This window comes from Aphidius gifuensis, linkage group LG6 (genome assembly GCF_014905175.1).
Source record: "Aphidius gifuensis isolate YNYX2018 linkage group LG6, ASM1490517v1, whole genome shotgun sequence".
In the NCBI taxonomy this organism is placed as follows: domain Eukaryota; kingdom Metazoa; phylum Arthropoda; class Insecta; order Hymenoptera; family Braconidae; genus Aphidius; species Aphidius gifuensis.
Window position 1 is genome coordinate 7,022,286 of NC_057793.1, and position 26,440 is coordinate 7,048,725.

The window sequence follows — 26,440 nt, forward strand, 5'->3', positions numbered from 1 at the left end:
CAACTAATTAATAAATTATTTTTTATATTTTTTTTACATTTTATTATGAATTTTAATAAATTTTTATTTGACATTGTTTTAAGATTTTTTTTCTTTTATTATTATTTTAGCTAAATATATTTTTTTTTTGTATACATTCTTGGTGTTTTTTTTTTATTTGTTTTTATCTGTTATCTTGTCATAATAATAATGGATGAACAACGTATTATTTATTAAACTCTTTGATGATTGCTTTAATAAAACTAGTCACTTTAAATTATTCTGTTTCACTTTGATAATATTAGAAGAATTACTTGAATACGTTATTTCTGTATTTATTTATTTTTTTATTGACTTGTTATCATTAGTCATTAGTATGACTTTTATATTTATTTATTTACTTATTTATTTTTTCATCACATGACATATATTTTCTCTCTATTTTTTTATAGAAAGATGGTGGCAATTTCAGTCGACAATTCAGGTACCTACGATGTACATGCAAAATGGAGTAAAATATATTTTTTTTTATCAACAATAAAAATTGATTGTAAATTAAATATCAAAGCTAAAAAAAAAAAGCAATAAATAATTTATCGCATTGCTGTTCTGATTCCTATATCAAGATACTCATCAAGATCATTGTCAATTGTTTCACCAATCATTTGTAATGATGGACCAGGTTGTAATATTGGAGCACTTCCTAAACATTCATTATTTAAATACAAAACAGCAAATTGTCCTGGTGATATTGCACGTTTAGCTTTTGCCAGTTGAATGACCAAATGATTATTCAGAGATTTATATACTCTACATGGTACTGGTGGATGTGAATGTTGAAATTTAAATTCACACTCTAATATTCCATTGTTAATTAATTCACATGGTTCTTCACTGATCCAGTATGGCTCAGATGTCATCACCAAACGAGTAAACAATGCTGGATGATCAGTTCCTTGTACCTTTAATAATTTTACACATTAATAATCATATTTTTTAATCAAACAATTTATGTTTATATCTCACCACAAGAATATCATTGGTACTGCTTTCTTTACGATAAATAAAATATGCTTTTGGAGCACCAGATATTTTACATCTTTGTCCAAGTGTCCAAAAATGAAAACCCCTATGTTTACCAACAATTTTTCCACTATCATAATCAACAAAATTACCTGGATTATCTTCAATATACTGAAATGAATTTAATTAAATTACAAACAAATAAATTAATTTTTTACAATTAATTTTACCTCTGATATAAAATTTTGAAATGATCTACTTCCAATAAAACATATTCCCATACTTTCATCTTTTTTAGCAATAAAATCTAGGCCATTATCTGTTGCTATTTTTTTAACATCAATTTTTTTATAATCAGCAAGTGGAAACATACATCGTTGAAGTGGTTCTTGTTTGACTTGTGATAGAAAAAATGTCTGGTCTTTTGTGTTGTCACGAGCATTTAATAGCTTAACTTCTGTAATTTTTAATTTAATTAATTGGGTATCCAATTGAACATGGCATGATAAATCTTACTTGAATTTATACTATAATTTTCTAAATACGAGCCGAATGATGATTTTGCATAATGTCCAGTTGCAATTGCATCAGCTTTTAAATTATTTCTGGCATATTGATAAAATTTATTAAACTTAATATTTTTATTACACATTATATCTGGATTTGGTGTTGTTCCATTTTCATAGCTATCAATTAAATATCTTTAAAAAAATAAAATAAAATTTGTTATAAGGTAATTGTGTTGATTTTTAAATTGAAGAAATGATATTTACGTAAATACTTCGTGCCAATAATCTTTGACAAAATCAACTTGTAATAATGGTACATCTAATTTTTGACAAATTCTTTGAGCATCTTTGTATTCTTCATCTGATAAACACTTGCCAGTTTCATCAGCAGTATCCCAATTTTTTAAAAACACAGCAGTCACATTAAAACCTGATGAATTTTAATCAATTAATTGGTTGATCATTTAGTTAGTTTATTTGTTTACCTTTACGTTTAAGAAGAAGTGTTGCAACTGCACTGTCAACACCACCAGATAAACCAACAACAATATTTTTAAACATTGTTTAATTATTTTTCAATCAAGCTGCAAAATAATTGGTAGAAGTTTTTTTGTTTTTACATTAAATTAGTAGAGTCATTTGTTTTGTGAATGCAATTGTTGACAATTAAAATTAAAATACAATGTTTATCTTATCTCACACACGTGTTGAACTCTCTCCTTTTTAAAAAAATTTATTTTTCTCTCTCTCAGAGTCTCAGCTGATTGTAGATGAGTTTACAATCAAACGACAAATATTTTTTAAAAATAAAATAAAGCTGTAATATATTCAAAAACTTTACATAATTATTCTTCATCATCTAGATAAAGAAAATTAATTTTTTTATTCATTTAAAACGTCTCAATTTTTGTTTAAATTAAATTTTTGTATTATTCATAAAAATTAAGCTTTTTTTTTTGTGTCAGAAAGTGCTGCCACCTAAATCTAATTAAAGAGAGAAATAAAAAAAAAAAAAAAAAATTTTGACCCACGCGTGTGTTCTCTAGACTCTAGTTTGCTCTGGCTTGCTCTAGACATTTCTCTCCTTTTTTTTTAGCATTTATGTCGAGAGAGAATTGAGATTAAAATTAAATCATGGCAGCGACAGCTTCATTTGGTCTTTATTTAGGAAATACATCAGCATGTTTGGCAATATACAAAGTAAGTAATCTAATAATAAACAAAAATAAATAATTATAAAATATATCAATAAATAATATTTGATTAAAAAATCATAAATCATAATCCAACAATATCACGTGTTGTCCAAAAATTCCTAACCTCATTTGAATCATGTTGTTTTAAATAAAAAATAATATTTATAAATTATTAAATTTTTCAGGATGAAAATGTTGATGTTGTTGCAAATCATGCTGGTGATCGTGTTACACCAGCTGCCATTTCATTTCACGAATCTGAACAGGTAATTTTTTTAATAAAACACGTTTTTTTTTATCTCCTAAATTTTCATAGGTTATAAATTGTCAAATAATAATAATTTTCAGATAGCCGGATTACCAGCAAAAGCTGGAATATTTAGAAATGGACCAAATACTGTTTTAAATAATAAACGTTTAATGAATAAAAAAATTGATAGTGATGAATTGGAAGATGCAATTAAAACAAGTACAAGTAAAATTATTGATGATGATAAAAATGCACTTCATTATGCATTAAAAGTTGGTGAAAAAACTAAAAAAGTTACAGTTGATTCAGTATCAACATTATTATTTGGTGCAATGTATGATATATCAATATCAGCTGCTCATGATGATGATGAACATAATGTTGTATTATGTGTACCAAATAGATTCAATAGTGAAAGTATCAAAGGTTGGAGTAGTACTGCTGAAAAAGCTGGTTTTAAAGTGCTACAAGTTATTGGTGAACCAATTGCAACTTGTATTGCTCATGGTCTTGGTCAAGATAAGACTAAAAATGAGTTAGTAAATCTATTTCTCAATCATTAGATATTATATTTTGTATATTGTGTATTAATTTGTATATTTTTATTTTAGACTTGTATTGGTGTACAGAGTTGGTGGTGTATCAAGTGATATATCACTTGTAAATATATCTGGTGGTGCATTTACAATTGAATCATCAAAATATTATCCACAATTAGGTGGACAAAAGCTAACAAATTTAATGACAATATATTTGGCTGAAGAATTTAGAAATAAATATAAAATTGATCCAAATGAAAGTAAAAGATCAATATCAAAACTTAAATTTGATGCTGAAAAATGTAAACATGTATTATCAACAATGTCAACAGCTCATTGTTTTGTTGAATCATTATGTGAAGGTGTTGATTTTAGTCACAATATAACAAGAGCAAGATTTGAAAATATTATTGGACCACATATACCAGATTATCTTAAGCCAATTGATGATATATTAAATGCATCAAATAAAAAACATATTGATATTAAAAAAATTATACTGTGTGGTGGTACAATGAAACTGCCAAAGCTCCAAGAAAAAATTGGCTCTTTATTTCCAAATGGTATAATATTAACAAGCAAATGGAGTCATGATGAAACAATGGCTGTTGGTGCTGCTATTCAATCATCACAATTAACATCACGTGGTATTAAAGATTGTGAATTAAATTCAACAACTGTTGAACTTCATTCACTTGCTAAAACAATTACTGTTAAAATTGATAATGCACAATCAATTGTTATACCTGCAAATACTGTTGTACCAATTAAAATTCAAACAATTATTGAATTACCAAATATTAAAAATGACAAAATTGAAATTAAAATATTTGAGGGTGAAGATAATGACAATAAAATAATGCAAAAAATTGGACTGGTAAGTTGACTTGATTATTCATCTTTTATTTAATTGTTAAATTTTTAATTTAATTTATTTATTTTGTATAGATTTCATTGAAAATAAATGGACCAGGAAAATTCAAAGTTGATACTGATTTAACTGAATCAAATTTCATAATTCACATAACTGAATCATCAACAGGCAAAAAATCATCATTTCGTTTTGCAATTCATGATAGTTCATAATTTAAAGAAAAAATTGCCAATTGTATATAAAATATAATAAATCCATTGGCCACAATTATTTTAATTAACTTTTTTTTTAAAAAAAACAGCATTTTGTTTTTCATCAAGCTGTTCAACTGCCTTTTTAAATATCAAAATATTTTCAAATAAAAAAAAATGACTATGAAATTATAATATTAATTAAAAACAAATCAAAGAAAAAAAAAAAAATTCCATTTGTATTCTTTTTTTGAAAATATCCTTTTACAGAAATAAAGAAGAAAAAATAATATTTTTTTAAGAAAAAAATTTTATAGTTACTTTTCATTTTTATTTATCAAAAAAAATAAATAAATAATTAAAATAACAGACAACTGATAAGAAAAATTCATAAAAAAAACATTAAACATAATTATTACTACATTAAACTATTTTTTTATCTACTTTATGGCGCTGCGATCGCAATAATTCTCATTTTTCTTGTCTAGCCCCTCCCTCCTCCAGCCCCTCTCAAATGTATGCGATAAACTACAAAAAAAAGTAGCAGAAAAGAGGAAAAAAAAAAATTTTCTACATATAATTTTTTGAGGTAAGTAGTTTACTTCAAAGTTGTGTGAAAAAAGGGCCTTAAGTAGCCTTAAGGTGCAACTGTGTGTATACCTTAAAAATTAAAATCAATTATAATTTGCACAAAAAAAATATAGTAAATTGCAAATTAGATTAATATTAAATAAGGATAATAATAATTTTATAAAATTAATATTAAATTATATATAAAATAATAATGAATATGTGAAAAATTGGTGTAAATAGACGTGGTCATTGTGTGTGTCAGAGAGGGGGGAGGGTAGCGCGCTTTTTTCTCGACGCCATTTTATGGTCAGTCTATCATGAACCGTGTGTTATGTGAGTGTGTAAATTTAGCTTTTGGCGACACTGACTGTTAAGATATTAGTGCACGCAGAAGTGGGAGCTGTCAATTATCAAGGCCCTTTTTTTTTTTTTTTTTTTTCCCAATACGTAAAAGTGTAGTATTGAATTATTCCCAAAAAACGAAAATAAAAAGTAATTTAATTTTTTTTTTTCTCAATTTTAATAACAATAATAAATTGTTGTTGTTGTTGTTGTTGTTGTTTTTTGTATTTAAACACCAAGTAAATTAACAAGAATGTCAAAAAAAAAAAAAAATTTTAGTATCAACAGATGATCAATTTCAAGTGTGAAGAAAAAAAAAAAAAAATAATGTTTAACCTATGATTTTTAGACAATATTATTTATTTATTTTGTTTCTCAATATAATGTGCGCGGGGAATTTCCTTTTTACGAGCTTAATCAAGTCATTAATTGGCGGGTTTTATTACAATTGATAAGAAAAATAATAATAACCTGTCTACTTTGTGACAAAAATAAAAATAATCATAGATAAAAATATAAATTTAGATACATTTTTTAAAAATGAATAAATAAATAAATAAATAAATAAATAAATAAATAAATAAATAAATAAATTCAGCTGTACCTGAATAAAAAAAATAATAATATCAAATTAAAATCAGTTTTAATATTATTAATTTTTTCCTGATTTTCATCAGGTCATTTATGCTGACACTGAAAAATTATATGTGTATGGATCCAAAAATTTGTTGGGTATGTATTAAATATTAATAATTAAATTATGTTTTTTTTTTTTTTTTTTCATTTAATAGTCATGATGGGCATAATAAGGCGCTGATTTTATTAGGAGTATTATTTTATTTTATTTGTTTTGTCATCAAATAAGCACAAAAGAAAGTAGGCATGCATGCATTTTGTCTTGTATATAATTTAAGATTGTATATATATAGAGAGAGAGAGAGCGAGAGAGGAAGAGAGCGTGTCAGAGAGAGAGAGAGAGGCAAAAATTCGCGTCTTAGGTAACGAAAAAATAAAAAAAAAAATTCTTTTTATGATCTAGCTCAGAAAATTTGTATCAATTTTTGAATATAAATGTAATTTTTTATTTTCAATTGATTTTGATTTGAATTATTTATTTTGAATTAATTTTTTATTAATATTTGATCTTTTTATTGGAATTTTGCCGATTTTTGTCGTTTTTGGCGAAAAAAAAACTCCGAAATTAGTTCAGAAAAAAGTGATAATTTAGCTACTAAAATAAAGTTCAAATTTATTTATTTTGATTTTATTTTTTCTTGTATCAATCATCATGTTTTTATTTGTAATATTTTCTCGAAAAATTAACATTTATTTTGTGAAGATTAAGAAAAATGTTTATGTTTTGAAAAAAAAAATTTTTAATCTTAATTTAATATCCAGCCAAATAAATAGAATAAATGACTCATAAATTTCAGTATTTAAATTTGTTTTCTCTATTTATCTAATTTTTAAAAGTAAATATTAAAATTATTTTATTATGATTTTGTTTTTTTTTTTGTTTGTTGAATTTTTCGAAAAATAGAAACATCAGCGTGACAGCTTAGGAAAAAAAAATAAAAATAAAATATACAAAAAAAATAATATGGGAGTATTATTGCTACGTATTCTATAATAAAAATAAAATAATTTAAATGAGAACAATGTTGGAAAAAAAATGAGGTTCTCTGCTGTTCAGGAGGATGGCTATGGGGTAGGATTGGGACAAGAGCATGTCCCAAATAATAATGTTGATGATATCATGATGGCTGCCACTGGTGGTATTGTATCAGATAGCGAAAATATTGTTGACGAATGTTCTATGACCTACAATTTACCGCTATTATTTGCCAGTGGATATCCTTCATCACTTGACAAAATATCTGTGGTAATTCAATAAAATTCATCAATAAAACATTGTCTCTTGTTGTATAATAATTTTATCAATTTAATTTTCGTAATAACAGCCAGAATTGGAAAAATTCATAACATTTATGGTGCAATGTTCATATGGTGGTCCAAATGCTCCAACATTGAGTCGTGTACCACCATGGTGGCCTGAAGAAATTCAGTACTCAATTCCATTTATCAGACCTTCAAAAGTCAGCAACGTAAGTGTATTTGTAAATTCATTTTAATCGATAAATCTTGAATTTCATTTATCATTAAATTGAATCTTTATTTATTAAAAAAAAATCCAGTAATTTCAATGTTATCATAATTTTTTTGGGTTAAAAATAAATCATTCAAGCCGGATATTCTATTAATTATTAATACGTGGACTAAAACGCCAAACAGATCATATGATGTGTCGACAAAATGGCCGTCTAATGTCAAGTCATGAGTTGAACAGAGTTGAACACGACAAAGAAGTCGAGTGCGTTGGTCAGCCTAGCGGTCAAATTACGTAGCTCAATGTTTTATTTTAGAACTCTGCCTTTGCTTTGTCTGAAGAATGTAAAAAAAAAAAATTCAATATTATAATAATGATGATTTTAGTATTGAATAATTTTTTTTTCTTTTTTCATATCTTCAAATGTGGTTTAGATTAGATAAAAACTTTTAGCTACGCGTATTGAATATATAAAAAAATATAAATGATTTTTTTTTTTTTTAAATAAATTTTACGAGTAATTTTTATGAATAATGAAATTTTTTATGCTTAGGAATGGCTGATAAACTTAAAAAAATTAGTATCTAGATGTTATACGTATCATAGCAGTGAATATTTATTACGTTTCTGTAAATACCTCGCTCAATATCCAAGAGAAAAGCTTCGCTATGTCAATAATTGGGACTCGACAACAAGTCTTTACCACAAAAGTACTGGAAAATTACTGGCAACATTTCGTAATGAAAATATGGTTTGTTATTAATAACAAATATGGTTTATTATTAATTAAATTATTTGATTGTTAATTAATATAATTAATTTAATTATAGGATTATGACAAGGTTGTTGAAAGTCCCAGACGTTCATTATTACCACCAAATGGGGCTACATCAAATTTACAAAATAAAAAATCAAAAACAAAAGAAAGAAGACAAGTTGATGGACCATCTCTTGTTGTTATACAACCTGAGCCTTCTCAACATGAAATTTATCTGTGTGATAATTGTGATGCTGAATTTGAAGAGCTCGATCAGATGAAGGTAAAAATATTTATAATAAATTTTAATTTCATTGTTTTTTTAATCAACATAATTACCAACAGGATCATGAAAAAATATGCAGTGTTCCAGTACAAAATGATGTTAATTCAAGGCCAGTAACACCATGTGATATAGTTACTGAATTGAGTCAAAATAAATTTTTAGATTACTTTAAATTATTTGGTGGGAATGAGGTGTTAAATGTTGCTTCATCATCATCATCATCATCATCATTATCATTACCACCATCATTGGTGTCAACGACAACAAATTCAACAACAACAACAATTAATACAAATTCAAATTCAATTTCACATGTATCAAAATGTATTGCTGGATCAACAAGATCATCAAGAAGAACAAGAACAACTGTTAATTTAGCACGTTGTCCAGCAATACCATTTTCATCACCAGCTGGTCTTGCAATGCTTAAAAAATCACGTGTCTTAACTGATGATATAAAACTTGAAAAGCTTGAACGTATTGAAAAACACACTATTGCACCAGCATTAAATAATGTATGCAGACCAAAATGGTTAAATAGACCTAAAGTATACAGTCGTTGGAGTGTAACATACAAACCAAATCGTGAAAAACCACAACGTAATTATACTCATAAATACACATTTGGTGCATTTAAACGAAAAAAATTTGGTATGTTTTATTTTTCTCATCTAAAAACTATCATCAAACAAACAATCATTAATCTTATATTATTTTTTTTGTCTTTTAGAATTAAACATACGATCACAAATACTTTATGTATCTTGTCAAAATTTATATATACATCTTGACATTTTAACAACTGATGAATTAGAAGACTTGAAACAAAATCCATGGAAATATCGTAGTCCAGTACCAAAATATATACCAAATTATCGTCGTGAAAATTTAATTAAAAATATCATTCAACCATCAACAATAACAGGTATAAAACGTAAAAATTTATTACATCCACCAGCACCATCATCAATACAAAAAAAACGTATGAAATTAAAAAATAATAATAATAATAATGATAATAATTATAATAAAAATTTAATAAAAAATATAAATGAAAAAGATAAATCATGTCAACGAAATTCAGAGCCATCAACAATAGTATTAGTTGATCTTTGTTCATCAGATGATGATGATAATACTCCAATAATAGTATTGTCTGATGAAAATCGTGATCCAGCTGTTAATAATTCATCGAAATTAAATTTTTTTCGTAATGTTACATCACAAACAAATAATAATAGTAATAATAATAATAATAATAATAGTAATAAATTTAGACAAAAATCACTTGGTAATTTTACATCTGGACCAGATTGGTTGTGTGATAATTTATTAAATGATGACAATGATAAATGTACGACAAATGTCAAGTGTCTTGGTAATTCAATTGATTCATCAAATACATTTTCATCTGTACTCAAACAAACTCCATGAAAATAATATTATAAACAATATATATATATATTTACATATATATATATTTATAAATAATCATTGTGGGAGAAGAAAAAGGACTAAATAAAATTATTAAAAATAAAAAAACAAATTAAATCAATTAGTGGGTATTGTGATGCAGTTTATACTGCTGGAAAATTCTGCTAATGGATTTTTTCATATTTTTCTAGAACGACTATTTACTATTACTTTTTTTTTTTTTCTTTATATTTTTTATTGTTGAAAATCAAAAATGACATACGTATTTTTGTTGCACTTGAACACAGTGCACATGTTGAACTTAAAATAATTCTTAAATATTTAGTTTAATTTACAAAATACAGACTGTTTTTTTTTTTTCATTTTTTTTTTTTTTTATAATTTGTTTATTTAATTTAATTTTAAGGTAAAGTTTAATTTATAGAGAAGAACAACTTGATGTTATTATTATTGTTAGAATCATTATGAGCATGTTTTATTATTAACTCATTGTTTAGACGAAAAAAAAAAGGGGAAATTCTGTCATCGAATTCAACGAATGTCATGTATTTATATCAATGTCATCAAATGTGTATTTATAATAATTAATTCATTGATATTATTAACGATTTATGCTCACTTAACAACATGAAAGAAACAAACAAAAAAAAAACACTGTAAATAGTTATATTATAGATTACAATTAAATTTAATTAATATTATTATTTTTTAATTAATTATACTGTCAGCTATTTTAGACTGCGACAAAAAAAAAAAAAATATAAAAATGTTTTAAATAATAAAAGTCAAAATTATGTTGGAAAAAAGAAAAAAAAATAATTCATTTTTTTTTTTTTTTAATTTGTTGCTTTATATTATGATTTAAATTTTTTTTTTTTTATACTGCGCTATTTTTGTGTATCGATAATGTAGGTGTTTACTTATAGCTGCCATGTTGGAAAATTAAATAAAAAAATAAAATTATATTTTATTATTAATAAAAAAAAAAAAAAAAAAATATATAAATAATTATAATTGTCAATAGTTTAATAATTAATTTTAAATGTTTTATTTAAATAAGACTGACAAAATTATAATTCAAACATTAATAAAATAAAATCATTACAGTAAAAAAAAAAACAAAATTTGTATTTATTTTCAAATAATTCGCGGTTTAAAAAATACTAAAATTAATTGTGTATGTGTTGGTTAAAAAAATTATATATGTATATATTATGAGTATGCGCAAGCCACGAGTAATTTCCGTTTCCGTTTATCGACCCCCCACAACAAACATTGATACACCTTCTCTCTCCTGCTCTCTCCTCTCTCCTAATGCAAAAAAAAAACAATAATCCTTTTCTTTCTTTCTTTCTCTTATTTTTAAGTGTGTCTGTGTATCTGTGTCTATCATATAAAAATACACACAAATGCTATAAAAAAAAGTGAGATAAATTTTCATAGCTAGAGAGTAAATGAGAGAGACCAAGAGAGGAGAGAGAGAGGTGGTGTGTGTTGCGTGATTGTGAGAGCTGACTGCAAGTCCGGAGCGTGTGTGTATGTTGTGTTGTATTAAAAAAAAATAATAATAATATTATTATTTAAACAATAACAATTTATTTAATAATTAATAATAAATACACAATTAAATAAAATTAATACCTCTTAATTAAAATATCAATATAATATTTTAATATAAATATTGTACAAGCGAAATCCACAAACACCCAACAACCAAAAGAAAAAATAAAAAAAAAAAAAAAGAAAAAAAGAAAACGAAGCAAAAAAGTGAAAATAAAAAATAAATTTTTGATACGTGTGCAAACCAGTGAATAAAAATTATTTATAATTAAATTAAATTAAATTATTTATATTTAAAAAAGACGCTTAATTGTTATAAACAAAAAAAAAAATAAATAAATAAAAACTAATTAGTTTGATTAGTGTTGCTGTAAAAATGTCATCGTATATTCAGGTTGCTGAAGATGAGGGTGAGGAGCCAATTGAACTACCAACTGAAGATGATAGTACATTATTATTGACAACTCTTGCTGCACAATTTCCTGGTACTTGTGGATTAAAATATCGTAATCCAGAATCAAGAACAATGCGGGGCGTACGTCTCGTTGATGGTCGTCTTCATCCGCCAGAGAATGGCTGGGGTAAAGCTGTCTATTTCTGCGTTTTTCCAAAAGGTAAAAAAACATATTTTTTTTTTATTATTCAACAACAATCATTATTATATTCATTAATAATTATCTTGAAAAAATTTATGTTAATTTAAAAATACCAATTTAATCTAATTATAATTATTATTATTTTATTTATTTTTTTTTTTTATAATGTTATTATTGTCATAATTAATTAATTAATTAGGAATTTTTTAACTCGTTGAAGAAATTTTATAGGCATTTCTATGCAACTTCGACATGTCGCGCCGTTTTTTAGCCATTTTTTATTTTATTTTTCTAGTTTTTTTATTTTTGTGTTTTTAGAAATAGATATGTCTATTTTTTTTTTTTTGTCTTGTTATTTGATATTTTTGATTATTGTAAAATATGATCATGTTACTTGATGTCTATTTTAAATGAAGCATTGATAAATTAATAAAAATATAATTTAATTACAGAAAATAAACGTAAATCTGATGATAATTTAGAAAATTCAACAGCTAAAACTAAAAGAATGGAAACAAAATTACGTTGTACTGATTTAATTGTTCTTGGTTTACCTTGGAAAACAACTGAACAAAATTTACGTGAATATTTTGAGACATTTGGCGAAGTTTTAATGGCACAGGTTTGTCTATTATTTATTTAAAAAAAAGAAAATAATGTTCACTCGTTAATTTCAAAGACAAAATAATAAATTAATGATTTATTTATTATTTAGGTAAAAAAAGATGCCAAGTCAGGACAAAGTAAAGGTTTTGGATTTATAAGATTTGCTCTTTATGAATCACAATTAAGATGTTTGGCACAAAGACACATGATTGATGGACGATGGTGTGATGTTAAAGTTCCCAACAGCAAGGTAAGCTAAATAATCCCATAAATTATTTATAAATATTATTATTAAAAATACATTATTCAAATTAATTTATTATAAAATATATTTTGTTTAAATTGAGTAAATTTCATGTGAAAACAAATCAATTTTTTTGATTTATAATCAAATTGGTATACATAAAAGATTGTACGAGATGTTGATGATTATTTTCAATTTCATTTTTACACTTATTTTGTTAATTAGTTGCTTTTAATTTTGAAAATAATAATTGACATCTCAATGAGTGAAAAGCGAATGAAATTAATTTTTATAAAATAAATATTATAAAGGATTTTTTTTATTTTTTTTCAAGTTATTTTTTGGAGTGTAAATTGATGAATGACATTTAGCGACAATGATGATTGTATGTTTTATTGTTGTGTATGCAAAGTGTGAAAATTTTGATCTAAAAAAATTTAAATTAAAGTGGATTTATTTTTTGTTTTTTATTTTTGAGTGAGGATACATTATTATGTTGGTTTTCTTTTTTTTTTTTTATATTTTTTTTATCTTTATCTACTACTTTGGAAAATGAATAATGTTTGTATGAGTGTTATCGGGTTAATTCAAATCAGATGATAATATCGTGACTTTGTAAAAAAAGAAAAAAAAAAAAATGATAAAAATTATTTAACAAAATAAAAAGCTCGTGAAAAGATGATTCGATTTGAAAAAAAAAAAAAAACGGGTGTAGAATTAAAAGAAATTCGAAATTTCGTGTGGGTGATATTTTAAAAATAGAAAAAAATAAAAATATATAATTGTTGAGATTGAGATATGTCTGCATGTCAACCACAGATATTTTATTTTTATTTATTTTTTTATTATAATAATTTATAAAATTGTAAAGACTCAAAGAATGCGTGTGTGAAAAAAAATATTAATTTATTGTAACTTACATAATGTCTTTGTTAAAAATTTTTTTATTTTATTTTATTTTTGAATGAACGCGTTATAATGGGAAATATAAAAAATTAATACCAAAAAAAAAAAAAAAAAAAAATTCAACTACTTATGTTGAACGTAAACAAAAAATAAAAAATAAAAAAAACAATAATTAAAAATAAAATTAATTAAAATGAGTGTGTATCTCGTGAGTATTTGTGGGTGCATGTATGTATTTTTGTTACATGTTTATAAAAAAAAAAAAAAACTAAAGCAAAAACACTTGAATAAAAAAAAAAAAAAAAAAACGAAACATTGTCGAGGGATGGATGTGTCTGGTTACAGAATATTGATGGAATGATGATGGCGCGTCAATTTGATACTGGTAAAAACAACGAGTGTTATCGTCCAATACCTGTACATACACCAAGTAATCGTCGTCTAACTGCTGTCAAGCCATTTTTAACAACAAATAATGATTCATCAGGAGCACCACGTTATGAACAAGATTATGATTATAAAACAACAAGTTATCCATCATATCCACCAAATTATCCATATGATAATCAAGTTCAACAATCACAACAACATCAACAACACCATCAACATCAACAACACCAACATCAACAACAATTATCATCTGGATTACAACAATATGGTAGTGGTTATGATAAACAATCTTATTCATCATCATACGATGATGGTAATTATGAATCATCAAGAAATGGTGGTGGTGGTGGTGGTTATATCCAGCCATTGTCAACAGCTCCAACAAGTTATCAGTCTGATGCTGAATACTCTAGATATCCTGGTTATGAAGGAAGCAGTGGTGGTGGTAGTGGAAATGGTGGAGGAGGTGGAGGAGGACGTCAATATATTGGACAAGATAATTCTGATCATGAAAAAGGAAGATACGGTGGTGGTGGTGGTGGAGGTTATAATTTTGATAGATCATCATATTATGAAACAGATGGTAGGTATGCAACTGATGGTGGAAGACATGATGTTAGTGGAGCTATAACAACAAGTAGATATACTGATGGACGTCATCAGGATAATAGAAGTACTTGTGATAATCGTGATGGTAATGATTCAAGATATACCATTGATAATAGAGAAGACAGACGTTATAATGATGGACGTGATGATGATTCACGATATGATAATGAACATGATTCTGATAATAGATACAATGATACACGTAATAATGATTCAAGATATCAAACTAAAGAAAATTATTATGATCGTTATTATAAACGACGACCATCTAGAGATCATCATGCATCTGAAAGTTCAAGATATTGATGATAAATTATTTTATTTTAAATGCCTTTTTTCTTTAATAATATTTATCAATTTTAATAATTAAATTATTTCGGGATTATTTTATTGTTTTATCGTGTTCTTTTTTTTATTGTTGGATTGTTCTTCCAATTAATTGTATATTTAATACTCAAAAACATTGGTAATGAATTTTATAAATTTAAACTAATTAAATGCATTTAATATGTAGCAAAAAAAATATATTTATATTTCATGAGTATTTTAATATATCGCGGTTTTTATTTTGTCAATATTTGTGGTTTTTTTTAAAAACAAAATAATAAGTGAATTAGTAAAATTAATAGTGATGAATTTATTCAATTGAATTTTTTAATTTTTAACAATACTGACTGTTTCATAAAAATAGATAATATAATTTTGTTTTTTTTTTTGCATTTAAATAAACAATTTTTAAATGAATTTTTTATAAATTAAATACGACCAAATTGTATTGTATGTTTTATTGTGTAAATGTAAAATATGATGATACATTATTGCTGTTTTACAAGAAGATGGAAAAACAAAATAAATAATTAGAAAAAAAAAATGAATAAAATTAATTCAGGTATGTGAGAGTTTGATAGTCGTTGTTTGAAAAAATGATTTATTCATTTTAATAATTTTTAATTTTTCTAATTAGTATAAAAGTAAAGAAAAAAAAAAAAAAAAAATTCAAGTGCCAAGCACACACCCACACACACAAATACTCACAGTAAAATTTATTTATATCGTATGACTGGTGCCAAATATTTATCTCTGTGCAATTAATTTAAAAATTACAAAAAATAATTTAAAAAAAAAAAAAAAAAAAAAAAAAAAAATTGGCATTAATCAAACGATATAAAAATCAATAAATAAAATTTAAAAAAATCATTAAATAATAAATAAAACCAAAGTGATAAAAATACTTGTGTTTTTTTTTGTTTTTTTTTATTTGATAATTAAATAATTTTTAATAATAATATAAGTAATTAAGTAAAAAAAAAAAAAAAAAGACTGATTGATTGATTGATTGATTGTGCGTTTGTGTGTAGGAGGGAATGATTCAACAAGTACCATGCAAGGTATTCGTGGGACGCTGTACAGAAGATTTAACATCAGATGATCTACGTGACTACTTTTCAAAATTTGGTGAAGTTACTGATGTATTTATTCCAAAGCCATTTCGTGCATTTTCATTTGTAACATTCTTAGATCCAGAAGTTGCACAATCCCTATGTGGTGAAGATCATATTATAAAAGGTGTATCAGTACATGTATCAAATGCAGCACCAAAATCAGAGGGTAATAATCGTAATTATAATAATCAAATGAATACAAATATGCGTGGTGGACGTGGTATGTCTGGTCCAATTGACAATAATATGCAAGGAAATTATCAAGGTAATCGTTATATGGGACATTCTGGTAATAATATGGGTCCAAATGGTTGGAATAATCCTGGTAATCGTGGTAATATTGATATGCCAAATCTTCAAGCACTTGGTATTACTGGACAAAATAATGGTGGTGGTGGTGGAGGTGGTGGTATGTCAAATCCATTAGCAATGGGTGGTATTAATTTATCAGCATTACCAGTTAATCCAGCTCTTGTTGCTGCAGCACTTAATCAAGCATCATGGGGTATTATTGGTGCTAATTTACAAAATCAAGGTAATGATCAAGGTTATTCAAATCAACCAGGACCACCAGGACAACCACAATCTGGTAATAATAGTATTGGTAATAGTGGTAATTCAGGTTTTTTAAGTTGGATGAATCAAGGTGGTGGTGATGGTAATAGTGGCAATCCAGGTAGTGGTGGTCCTGGACAAAATAATCAAAATCCATCACAAGGACCATGGCAAAATCATCCTGGTCAACGTGATCAAAAATCAAATACATTTTTAAAATATGAGTAAATTTATTTTGCTTTTATTTTTTCTTTTTTATATTAATTGGCATTAATAACAATTAACATCGTTGAATATTCAAACAATTTCATCATCAAAAAAATTATAAACATCCAAAATACGTCCCTCCAATCCGGTCAAGTACAAAAGTCGACAAAAATGAATAATTAAAATGATTGGAATTTTGTTGTTTTTTAAAATCAAAATACATCTTGATTGATTTTTTAAATAATTATTAATATTGTTTGATGATTAGAGGATTTTTTTTTTTTATAAAATAACACTTGCTTGACGGATTTGTCATTAGCACATTTGTTTTTTTCACATAAAATATATAAAAATAAATAATTTTTTTACATATTTATTAGCTTTAAATGTTCAGCAGATTAATTTTTAAAAAATCAAGAAAGATCGACTGGCATTTTGTGTGAGAGATATAGACAAAGATTATTTAAAATTAATTTGAGAGTTGATAATTGAAATTTAATTTAAAAAAAGAAAAAATATGAAAAAGAAAATAAAATATTATTTAATATGGTGCATTGAAATGATTGTAAACTTAAGCTGAATGCAAGTCAATGTTGTGTATGTGCATTAGCGTTTTTAACGTTATAATAATTTTAAATAATTAAAAAATAATAATAAAAGATTAATAATTATCTAAAAAATAATTAAAGTGACGTATATGTGTTTGGAATTAACTGAAAGTTACAGTGTGTTTATAATATTTAAAAATAATAATTCAAATGAAACTTAAAAACAAAATTAATAAAATAACGAAGCTATGAGATAAAATAAATAAACAGTATGGTCGTCTGTATAATGTGATGAATAATTAATTTTTTTAGCTACCCTTTGACACACGATAAAAAATTTAAAATATAAAAAAAACAATTTAATTGATAAATAGAATTAATAAATAATAAAACGAATAATACTGAAAAAAATTTAATAAATATATAAAATAATAATTATTATAAATTGTGCGAGGGTAAGTTAAATAGTCAGTTTTTATCAACGATAATTTTACGTAGAATGATCGATATATATATTAATTAAATTATCAAGTTTGTGCGTGTTACATTGACAATTAACAAAAAATAAAAAAAAAACCATTATTAACTAAAAATTTTAATGAATTAAAAAGCTATATACTTGCAATTGATGCAAAAAATAAATTTTAAAAAAGTGCGTTACTTATTTTTTAACATGCTTAAAGTTGATTAAATGAAAAATAATAATACAAATATTATTTTAAAAAATAATAGAAATTGAAAATATAAATTTTTCTATCCATCATTAAGGGGAAGCAAAATATTTTACTCAATTAAATTAAATAACAAACAATATTTATAATTTTATGATTTTTTTTTTTCTTCGTTAAATTGTGATTATTACTAAATAAAAAAAAAAACAATTAATGATGGAGTAGAATAATAAAATAGATAATTTAAAAAACAACAAACTTGAAATTAATTTAAAGCAAATTTTTTAGTGTTATATTATTATCTTGTAGGTATTTAGTGTGATACACAATAATTGTAAGATTTTTGTGTATGAATATTTTACACTGGTGCGTTGGTGTGTTAAATAACAATAATTAATAACAAAAATAAAAATAATAAGAGTCAAAATAAAGTAATAAAAAAGGAAAGAATAAACGAAATAATAAAATAGATTGAAAAATAAATTATTTGATTGGTTGTGTGTGAAAGACATAATTAAATTTGTATACAGTTTAATATTATTTTTATTATTAATTATCAATTTGAATGGTTTGAAAGTGATAGTAAAAAAAAAAAAAAGAAAAAAGCCCCGAAAGAGTGATATGTTTTATTTCTGACAAATTTTCATGAAAATTTTTTTTCTTTAATTTTCATCTTCTAAAGCTGGCCTTAATAAATATATATACTTTTATTTTTTTCTTTCATTTCACACTAAGCTAGAAAAAAAAAAAAAAAAAAAATAGACAAAAATTTTTAAAATAACTAAACGGGTTGTTTAATTAACACGAATATTTAAAAATAAAATTAAAAAAAAAAGACTCTAATATTGATCAATAATAGCGACTTAATAAATAATTCATAAATTTTTTAAAAAAATTGTTTTTAGTCAATATAAATAAATAATATCACTGTGAAAATTTTTAACATAATAATTATGAAAAAATAATAAAATATAAAAAAAACAAAATATGGTAGTTAAAAATAATTATAATTAAAAAAATAAAATCAGAGCACCAAAATTTGCTGTTACACTGTACTAATTTATTAATAATAATATTGATAAAATCACTTATTAAGTAAACAAAAAAAAAAAATAATAAAATAAATTCTTATACGTGATTGTGTGTGCTGTTTGTATTTTTCATAATTAATTTTTTTCTCAAAATTAAATTTAATTATGATTTGAAATTTTTTATTATTTATCTGTAAATTATTAGTTTTTGTTTTAAAAATATTATGGACATGAACGAGATGATTAATAATTATAATTTATTTAATTTATTATTTATTATGTGTTTTATTTTTTAATTGAGTAATCATGGTGATTGAAGATTCATTAGTGGCCCGATTGGATTGAATTAAGAACGTGAATTAAATGTGAGTATGAATCGGTTGAATGTATTTGTTAATGGTCGTCTGAGAACTACAGAAGCGAAAGTTTGTCTGATATATAAACGTCAATATATTTAATAATTTTATTTTGTTTTTTTTTTTAAATGGTAAAATGATGATAACATGAGTGCCATTGTAACTGACTGACGAATGGATTTTTAAGGTACGTGATATGAATTAGAGCGTTGTTAATTAATAGAAAAAATATGAATAAATATTATTATTCAAAAGTCAGTGTGTATGAATAATAATTAATAATTATTTATTAATTTATTTATCATTTTTTTAAATATACAATCTGACTGAAATATATAAAGAATGTTTTGTTTTTTTTTTTGTTTTTTTTTCTACCAAGTGTGTATAATCAGATGGAAAATAATTATGAAAAGAAAAAAAACTTTATTATAATATTGTTACAATGATTAAATTAATGACTAAATCGACAAAGACTGTAGTTTAAGACAACTTTTAACAAACATTTTAACCGTTAGTAAGTTTTGAAAATAATTGAGATTCGGTCCCTTCCAAACCGTTTGTGTAAAAATATTATTAAAATTGAATATAATAGAAAATCGCAATCGAATATAATGAGAAAAATAATTAACAATTTTTTTAGATGATAATTAAATTTTTGTCTTGTAGAATTTTATTATACAATATTTATAAATCGAAATATATTGCGAAAATTTATTACTCTCATTATTTCTTCAAATAGATAGAAATTTTTCTATAATGTACTAAGTCAATTAGAATAGGTGAGATTAATTTAAATTGAAAAAAAAAATAATAAATACACATTTAAAATAAAAAAAAATATAATAAAATTATTGCTCAAAAGTTGCCTTGCAAATAAAATAAATTTAAAAAGCGATTTGGAAGTGATCGTATATGAAATATTTGTAAATATCCATGATGAATTTTCATGTTGCGGTTACAATAAACATTTGAAAGTTTTATTACAATTTTATGTAAAACGACAAAAGCCAGATTTAATTATAACAACTATGGAAAATGTGAAAAATAAATAAAATATTTAATAATATTCTCAATTGAGAGATAATCAATTTGTATTTTTTTGTTTATTTTATTTTTAAAATCTTTTTGTAAGTAATTTTTTTAACAAAATAGTCAGACAGATTGAGATAAAAATATTATTTTCTTAAACAATCATATGAGATTAAATTAAATTAATAATTTTCACAATTTTCGAAACTTTTTTTTATTGCTTTAAATGTAATAATATTAATTTTTTTCTCAATCTGCCAGATGATAATTGAAACCAAATGATTAATTGTAAATAATGGTTTTTTTTTTAAATTGTTTTTTACATTTTTGGCAATCACAGTTATTGTAATTTTAAGATCTTCTTCAATAAATATATAAAATTTAAAAATTATAAATTTTTCAGCTATTAACTTGTTCATCAATCAAAAGAAATTAATTAATTATAATATTTATTATTTTGTGAGTGATTAAATTGTAACACATTTTTGTTGGATTAAAAAAATTCATTTGAAAAAGAAAATTATAATGATTAATTAATAACAATATTGCCTAAAATGATTTTAATTTTTCATCAAGATATGTAAATATTTTTTTGGATTGTTTATGTGAAAGAATAAAAACAATTTGATTATTATTTTATAAATAAAAGGTACAATCAATTATTGTGAATAAATATTGAAAAATAATATCAAAGAATGAGTGAAAAATGAAATTATTAAGTCGTTTTGCAGATGATTGTACATTTTTTTTTTTGATCAATTAATTTTTATGTTTTTTGAAATATTAATGTTATCAAAGATTTATGTTAATTACCATGTTAATTATAACACTTAAAAAATCACAATAAAATTAGCAACAAATAAAAAGAATCAATCAAATAAATTACACTGAAATTTTTTTATTAATTTTTCTTTAATTTTCAGGATAAAATTAAATTGTTTAAATTTTATTTTTTTTATTGTTTAATAGTATTAAAAAAATGTTTATGTAATTTTGAATCTTCAAAAGGTAACGTACAATAATTATTATTATCAAGAATGAAATTAAATTTAATAAATTTTTTTTTTTTTTATTACAAATTTAATTTGTAAAAGTATATTGAATAATAGTTTTAATTTTAATAAAATAATTGAATGAACAATAAACAATTAAATGCAATATTAATAATTAAATTAAAAAAAATTGTTTAAAATTAATTCAAGTTTTAAAATAAAACAAGAATATATTATTAAAATTAAATAAAAATAAATTTCAAATATTTTTTTTTTAATTACTTTTAAATAATTCCAATTATAGAAATTTATTTAATCAAACAAATTATAAATTTAAATATAAATTAACAGCCATTTTTATTCCCGTAAAAAAAAAAAAAAATAATAAATTTTTGATTTTAATGTTGGTACAATTGGAATCAACAAAACACAAAAAAAAAAAAACATTTCAATCTGTCAAAACATCCTAAATTCTTAACCTAGTAAATAAAACTGTAATATTTATATTGACATTGTCCGGAGTAAATAAATAAACAAAACAATAATAATAAACAATAAATAATTAAATAATGTATTTAATTATAAAAAAAGCCGTTAATTTATTTACAAATTAATTGTTGTAACTAAATCAAAGTGACATAAAAAAATAAACAACAAACCAAACAAACAATGCCAAACTCAAATAAATTAACAATAATAGCATCATTATTAATAATAATTTTTACAAATTCAGTAACAAGTAATTATGATGATTCATTTAACGAAGAATTATTTATAAAACCATTACCATCTGGTCATGTATCAGCCCACTTTCAATTCACAACAATTTGGAATATTCCAAAAGAAACAAAATACCTTGAACATTCACATTTATTTCCTCGTGGTCTTGCTGTCATTATTGACAGGCATAATATTGACGAGTTACACATAAGTTTAACAGAAGGTCTTTGGCGTTATAAAACATGGGGTTATCCAGTTGTTGATGCTGGTCCAGGTACTGAAATTTATGCTTGGTTCAATGAAAATGTTAAAAATGTTGATCAAGAATGGAAAGGTTTAACAAATGCCCTATCTGGTTTATTATGTGCATCATTAAATTTTGTTGATTCAGCAAATAGCATGTCACCAGCTTTTAGTTTTCGTCCACTTGGTGTTAATTCAAAACCTTATAATACAAGTCAACTACGTTATTCATCATTACCACGTGAAATAGTATGTACTGAAAATTTAACACCATTTAAAAAATTATTACCATGTGATTCTAAAAAAGGTTTATCAACATTACTCAACTCAGCATATATACATAATACAAATTATCATTCAGTTGGTATACATGTACGTTTGATATGTGCTAATTCAGCATGTACAAAAACATCAATTGAACTTAAACAAACAATAACACTTGTTTATGATAACATGATTGACTATAATCAAGATTGGTCAATTAGAAAATTATTTGGCATGGGTTTACAAGGTTCATGTCCATTAGCAACATTGAGTAATATTTATATTGATACATCAACAAATAATACTGTTCATATTTATCAATTAACACCAAAACCTGGTGATGTTATTGTTAGTTTAAGAGGTGGACAACGTCATGAAATTGCTGTTTATGATGTTAAAAAATTTACAAAGAATGGATTATTTAGTATAACTGCTGTTCATAGTAAATCAAGAACTACATCAATTAATTATCCAGCTATATTATCAGCAAATAGATATGTTGTTGGTGAGTTGTTTGATTTAATTATTGAATTTATTTGTCAATAATATTTGCTGATTTTTCTACTTTTTGTTTTGTTACAGGATTTGGACAGGAGAAAGGTAGTTTAGTAACTAAACTTTATAATAATCATTGGCAAGCAATTGATGTTGTTTTATTGGAAAATATACCATGGTATTTATCAGTGTATTTACATACAATTAAAATAACAAGAAATGAAGAAAATATTGAGCCATGTTTGTATATTTTAATTATTATAAATAAGATAAACAAAATTTGTGGGTTAAATTTATAAAAAATAATTTATTATTTGTGTTTTGCAGTGGTTGTTAAATATTCTCCTGGAAAAGAAAGACTCCAGCCGTATTATCTTGAATTGATTATTCGTTTACCAGCACATTCTGTTACAAAATTTTCAATTGAAATGGATTATTTATTTTTAAAATGGCAAGAATATCCACCTGATGCTAATCATGGATTTTACATGGGTCCAGCAATTATAACTGCATATCTTCCAATTGCTAGAAATTATACTGGACTACCAATTGATGGAAGCACCATAACATCCAGGTTAATATTTTATTTAAATCAATATTATTGTTGATTTATTTTTTAATTAATTTTTGATATTATTTTACAGTTTTAATGCATCAAGACCTGGTTACTTGGTTCAATTGAGAACTGAAACAATTTTAATAAGTCTTCCAACACCTGATTTTAGTATGCCATATAATGTTATTTGTCTGGCATGTACAGCTGTTGCATTGGCATTTGGTCCACTTCATAATATTTCAACGAAAAGATTAGTTTTAAAAATTATTAAAACTGACTGGAAAGGAAAAATTATTTTAGCTATTAAAGCTAAATTATTTGGTGATAAAACAAAACAAGATTAAGTCTAAATAATTCATATTACAAAAGGTGCTTATCTTCATTAGTATTTTTTTTTTTATCAGTGAGTGTTTTGTAATGTTTGATTAAGACAACGTTCAACTAGTTCAAATTAATTTAAACAAAAAAAAAAAAACAGCAGTGTTTGTTTTATTCTCAATATCATCAGTTTAAAGATTAAAATTTGTTTTTTTTTCTATCTACATTTTTCAAGGACAGTTTAATTATAATTCCACCAACATTATAATTTATAAAATCATTGAAATTTATTGTCAATAAAAGAAGAACAAATATTACATTTTGTGTAAAATTTAAATATAAAATTTTTTTTTTAAATCATCAAATAATTTGTAGTTTATTTATTTAAAGTTCCATTCGTTCAGTGGATTCATCAAGTTCATCAATTGGTGCTTCATAATCATGAGGTGTTTGATCAGCTGGAAGTTCATCTGAACAGAATTTTGATGACTCAGTACAAACTTTATTGATAACATCAGTTTCTCCATCACGGAAATATTTAACAATATCATCTTCAGACAATTCAACAAGTTCTTCACACTGAAATAATTTAAAAAGAATTATTTAGTAATTAATTAAAAATGTATATAGGTAATCATGATGATATTTGGATATTTACATAGTGCTTGAGACTCTTGTTGAGATCACCATCTTGAATGATATCAACGATAGACATATCAGGATTCATTTGTCCATTTTCAGTCATTAATTTCATGATTGTCAATTTACCATTTGACTTGTACTTGGCCCTGACATAATCATCCATTCTATTACAAATATCATCAAGTACATCTGAGATATGAATTTCAGATCTTGATAATGGTATTTTTTTTTTAATAACATTTCCATCAGCATCTAAACGAAAATTACCAACTTCCATGTCTTGTGTTGGTTTTATTTTAGCCAATACTCCTTCAACTTCTTCAATACTTGAACGGCATACTGGTTATTCAAAAAAAATATTTATTTAAATTATTATCCAGTTGATTTATCATTCATAAAAATAAATAACACTTACCCAAACATTTTAGTTGTTTTAAATCAACTTCATCGGCACAAGCCAATCCAATTGATAAACAAAAAATACTGACAGCTATTAAAAAATTATTCATCTGTAAAAAATAAATTATAATTAATGTTTTATGTTGAAATAATTTTAAATTAAGATTGTTTAAGTGTTTATTATAATATGTACCGTGGCAAAGTGAGATGTATTTGAGCTACAAGTGAGTATCAAATGTATTATGTCAAAAACTTGACTCAGTCACTCTGAAATTATTCATTTGCCAACTGAAAATGCCCACGTGTAATCAAATAAATCACGGTGGTGGGGTGGTGGAAGCTGTGTTGTTGATATATCAAAGAGGGGGGGATTTTTTTTCTATTACATTCAAAAAGAAAAATTAGATTACAAACAAAATACACCTGGGGAATTAGGTCAGTATTGCCATCTTGTGTATTATTGAATAAATAAAAAATTATAGTACAATTTATTTGAATCTACTCGCGGCCTGATTATAAACTTGAAATTATTGTAATAGAATTTATTGTAAATGAAAAGAAAAAACTTGATGGAGAGCATTGAAGAGTTATACAATTTTTTAAATTTAATTAAGTATACAAAAATTTATCAATAAGGAATTTGAGTCAATAAATAAAACGAATTAGATTTTAAAAAATGTAAAATTTTATTAATGAAAAAATTTAACGAATTAATCTGTTAGCAATTTATAATAATTATTTGATAATTGTTAACAAGGCTTTTTATAAAAAATAATCAAAGATAAAATTAATATTTAACAATATAATTTAAAAAATAAATTTAAAATACGTTTTTTTTGCTGTCAAAATGACATTATAATTTTAGGAAAAAATAAAAACTATTCAATTGATTTTTGACTTTTGAAAAAAAAAACAATTAGTGCAATATGTAATTAGTTATGCAAATGACTAGCAGATGGCCAAAAAAAAAGCATTCTCACATGTGGTGAAGTCACAAATCG

At 23.9% G+C, this 26,440-nt stretch overlaps 6 protein-coding genes across 9 annotated transcripts; 4 read left to right on the plus strand and 2 right to left on the minus strand.

Moving 5' to 3' along the window:
* Positions 1–16: 16 nt before the first annotated feature.
* On the minus strand, positions 17–2,165 carry LOC122859187 (mitochondrial tRNA-specific 2-thiouridylase 1). Its single transcript, XM_044162603.1, has 6 exons — positions 1,997–2,165; positions 1,776–1,941; positions 1,519–1,703; positions 1,233–1,459; positions 1,006–1,173; positions 17–941 (listed from the first exon to the last, which is right to left on the minus strand). The coding sequence occupies exons 1-6, from the start codon at positions 2,070–2,072 to the stop codon at positions 573–575; spliced, it is 1,191 nt and encodes a 396-aa protein (XP_044018538.1). The 5' UTR covers positions 2,073–2,165; the 3' UTR covers positions 17–572.
* A 194-nt stretch (positions 2,166–2,359) lies between these two features.
* Positions 2,360–4,870, plus strand: LOC122859174 (heat shock 70 kDa protein 14-like). Its single transcript, XM_044162586.1, has 5 exons — positions 2,360–2,711; positions 2,893–2,973; positions 3,056–3,492; positions 3,569–4,373; positions 4,445–4,870. Exons 1-5 carry the CDS (start codon positions 2,646–2,648, stop codon positions 4,580–4,582), a joined length of 1,527 nt encoding a protein of 508 aa, XP_044018521.1. The 5' UTR covers positions 2,360–2,645; the 3' UTR covers positions 4,583–4,870.
* Positions 4,871–5,132: 262 nt separating this feature from the next.
* Positions 5,133–10,673, plus strand: LOC122859160 (BEACH domain-containing protein lvsE). 3 transcript variants are annotated; one of them, XM_044162560.1, is made up of 8 exons: positions 5,133–5,150; positions 6,154–6,208; positions 7,017–7,358; positions 7,438–7,581; positions 8,137–8,334; positions 8,414–8,623; positions 8,686–9,277; positions 9,357–10,673. In XM_044162560.1, the coding sequence occupies exons 3-8, from the start codon at positions 7,149–7,151 to the stop codon at positions 10,058–10,060; spliced, it is 2,058 nt and encodes a 685-aa protein (XP_044018495.1). In that variant the 5' UTR covers positions 5,133–5,150; positions 6,154–6,208; positions 7,017–7,148; the 3' UTR covers positions 10,061–10,673. The 3 variants fall into 3 exon arrangements, with proteins under 3 accessions (XP_044018495.1, XP_044018494.1, XP_044018493.1); XM_044162559.1 differs by lacking the exon at positions 5,133–5,150 and adding an exon at positions 5,222–5,626; XM_044162558.1 differs by lacking the exon at positions 5,133–5,150 and having other exon boundaries at positions 6,068–6,208; positions 7,170–7,358.
* Positions 10,674–11,378: 705 nt separating this feature from the next.
* LOC122859175 (TAR DNA-binding protein 43) lies at positions 11,379–17,724 on the plus strand. 2 transcript variants are annotated; one of them, XM_044162588.1, is made up of 4 exons: positions 11,379–12,234; positions 12,669–12,838; positions 12,932–13,072; positions 16,330–17,724. In XM_044162588.1, exons 1-4 carry the CDS (start codon positions 11,997–11,999, stop codon positions 17,194–17,196), a joined length of 1,416 nt encoding a protein of 471 aa, XP_044018523.1. In that variant the 5' UTR covers positions 11,379–11,996; the 3' UTR covers positions 17,197–17,724. The 2 variants fall into 2 exon arrangements, with proteins under 2 accessions (XP_044018523.1, XP_044018522.1); XM_044162587.1 differs by lacking the exon at positions 16,330–17,724 and adding an exon at positions 14,318–15,854.
* A 4,528-nt stretch (positions 17,725–22,252) lies between these two features.
* LOC122859169 (GPI transamidase component PIG-T) lies at positions 22,253–24,711 on the plus strand. Its single transcript, XM_044162573.1, has 4 exons — positions 22,253–23,534; positions 23,612–23,764; positions 23,852–24,098; positions 24,169–24,711. The coding sequence occupies exons 1-4, from the start codon at positions 22,472–22,474 to the stop codon at positions 24,422–24,424; spliced, it is 1,719 nt and encodes a 572-aa protein (XP_044018508.1). The 5' UTR covers positions 22,253–22,471; the 3' UTR covers positions 24,425–24,711.
* Positions 24,452–25,767, minus strand: LOC122859201 (protein seele). The gene is made up of 4 exons (XM_044162624.1): positions 25,633–25,767; positions 25,456–25,549; positions 25,057–25,379; positions 24,452–24,977 (listed from the first exon to the last, which is right to left on the minus strand). Exons 2-4 carry the CDS (start codon positions 25,547–25,549, stop codon positions 24,783–24,785), a joined length of 612 nt encoding a protein of 203 aa, XP_044018559.1. The 5' UTR covers positions 25,633–25,767; the 3' UTR covers positions 24,452–24,782.
* Positions 25,768–26,440: the final 673 nt, after the last annotated feature.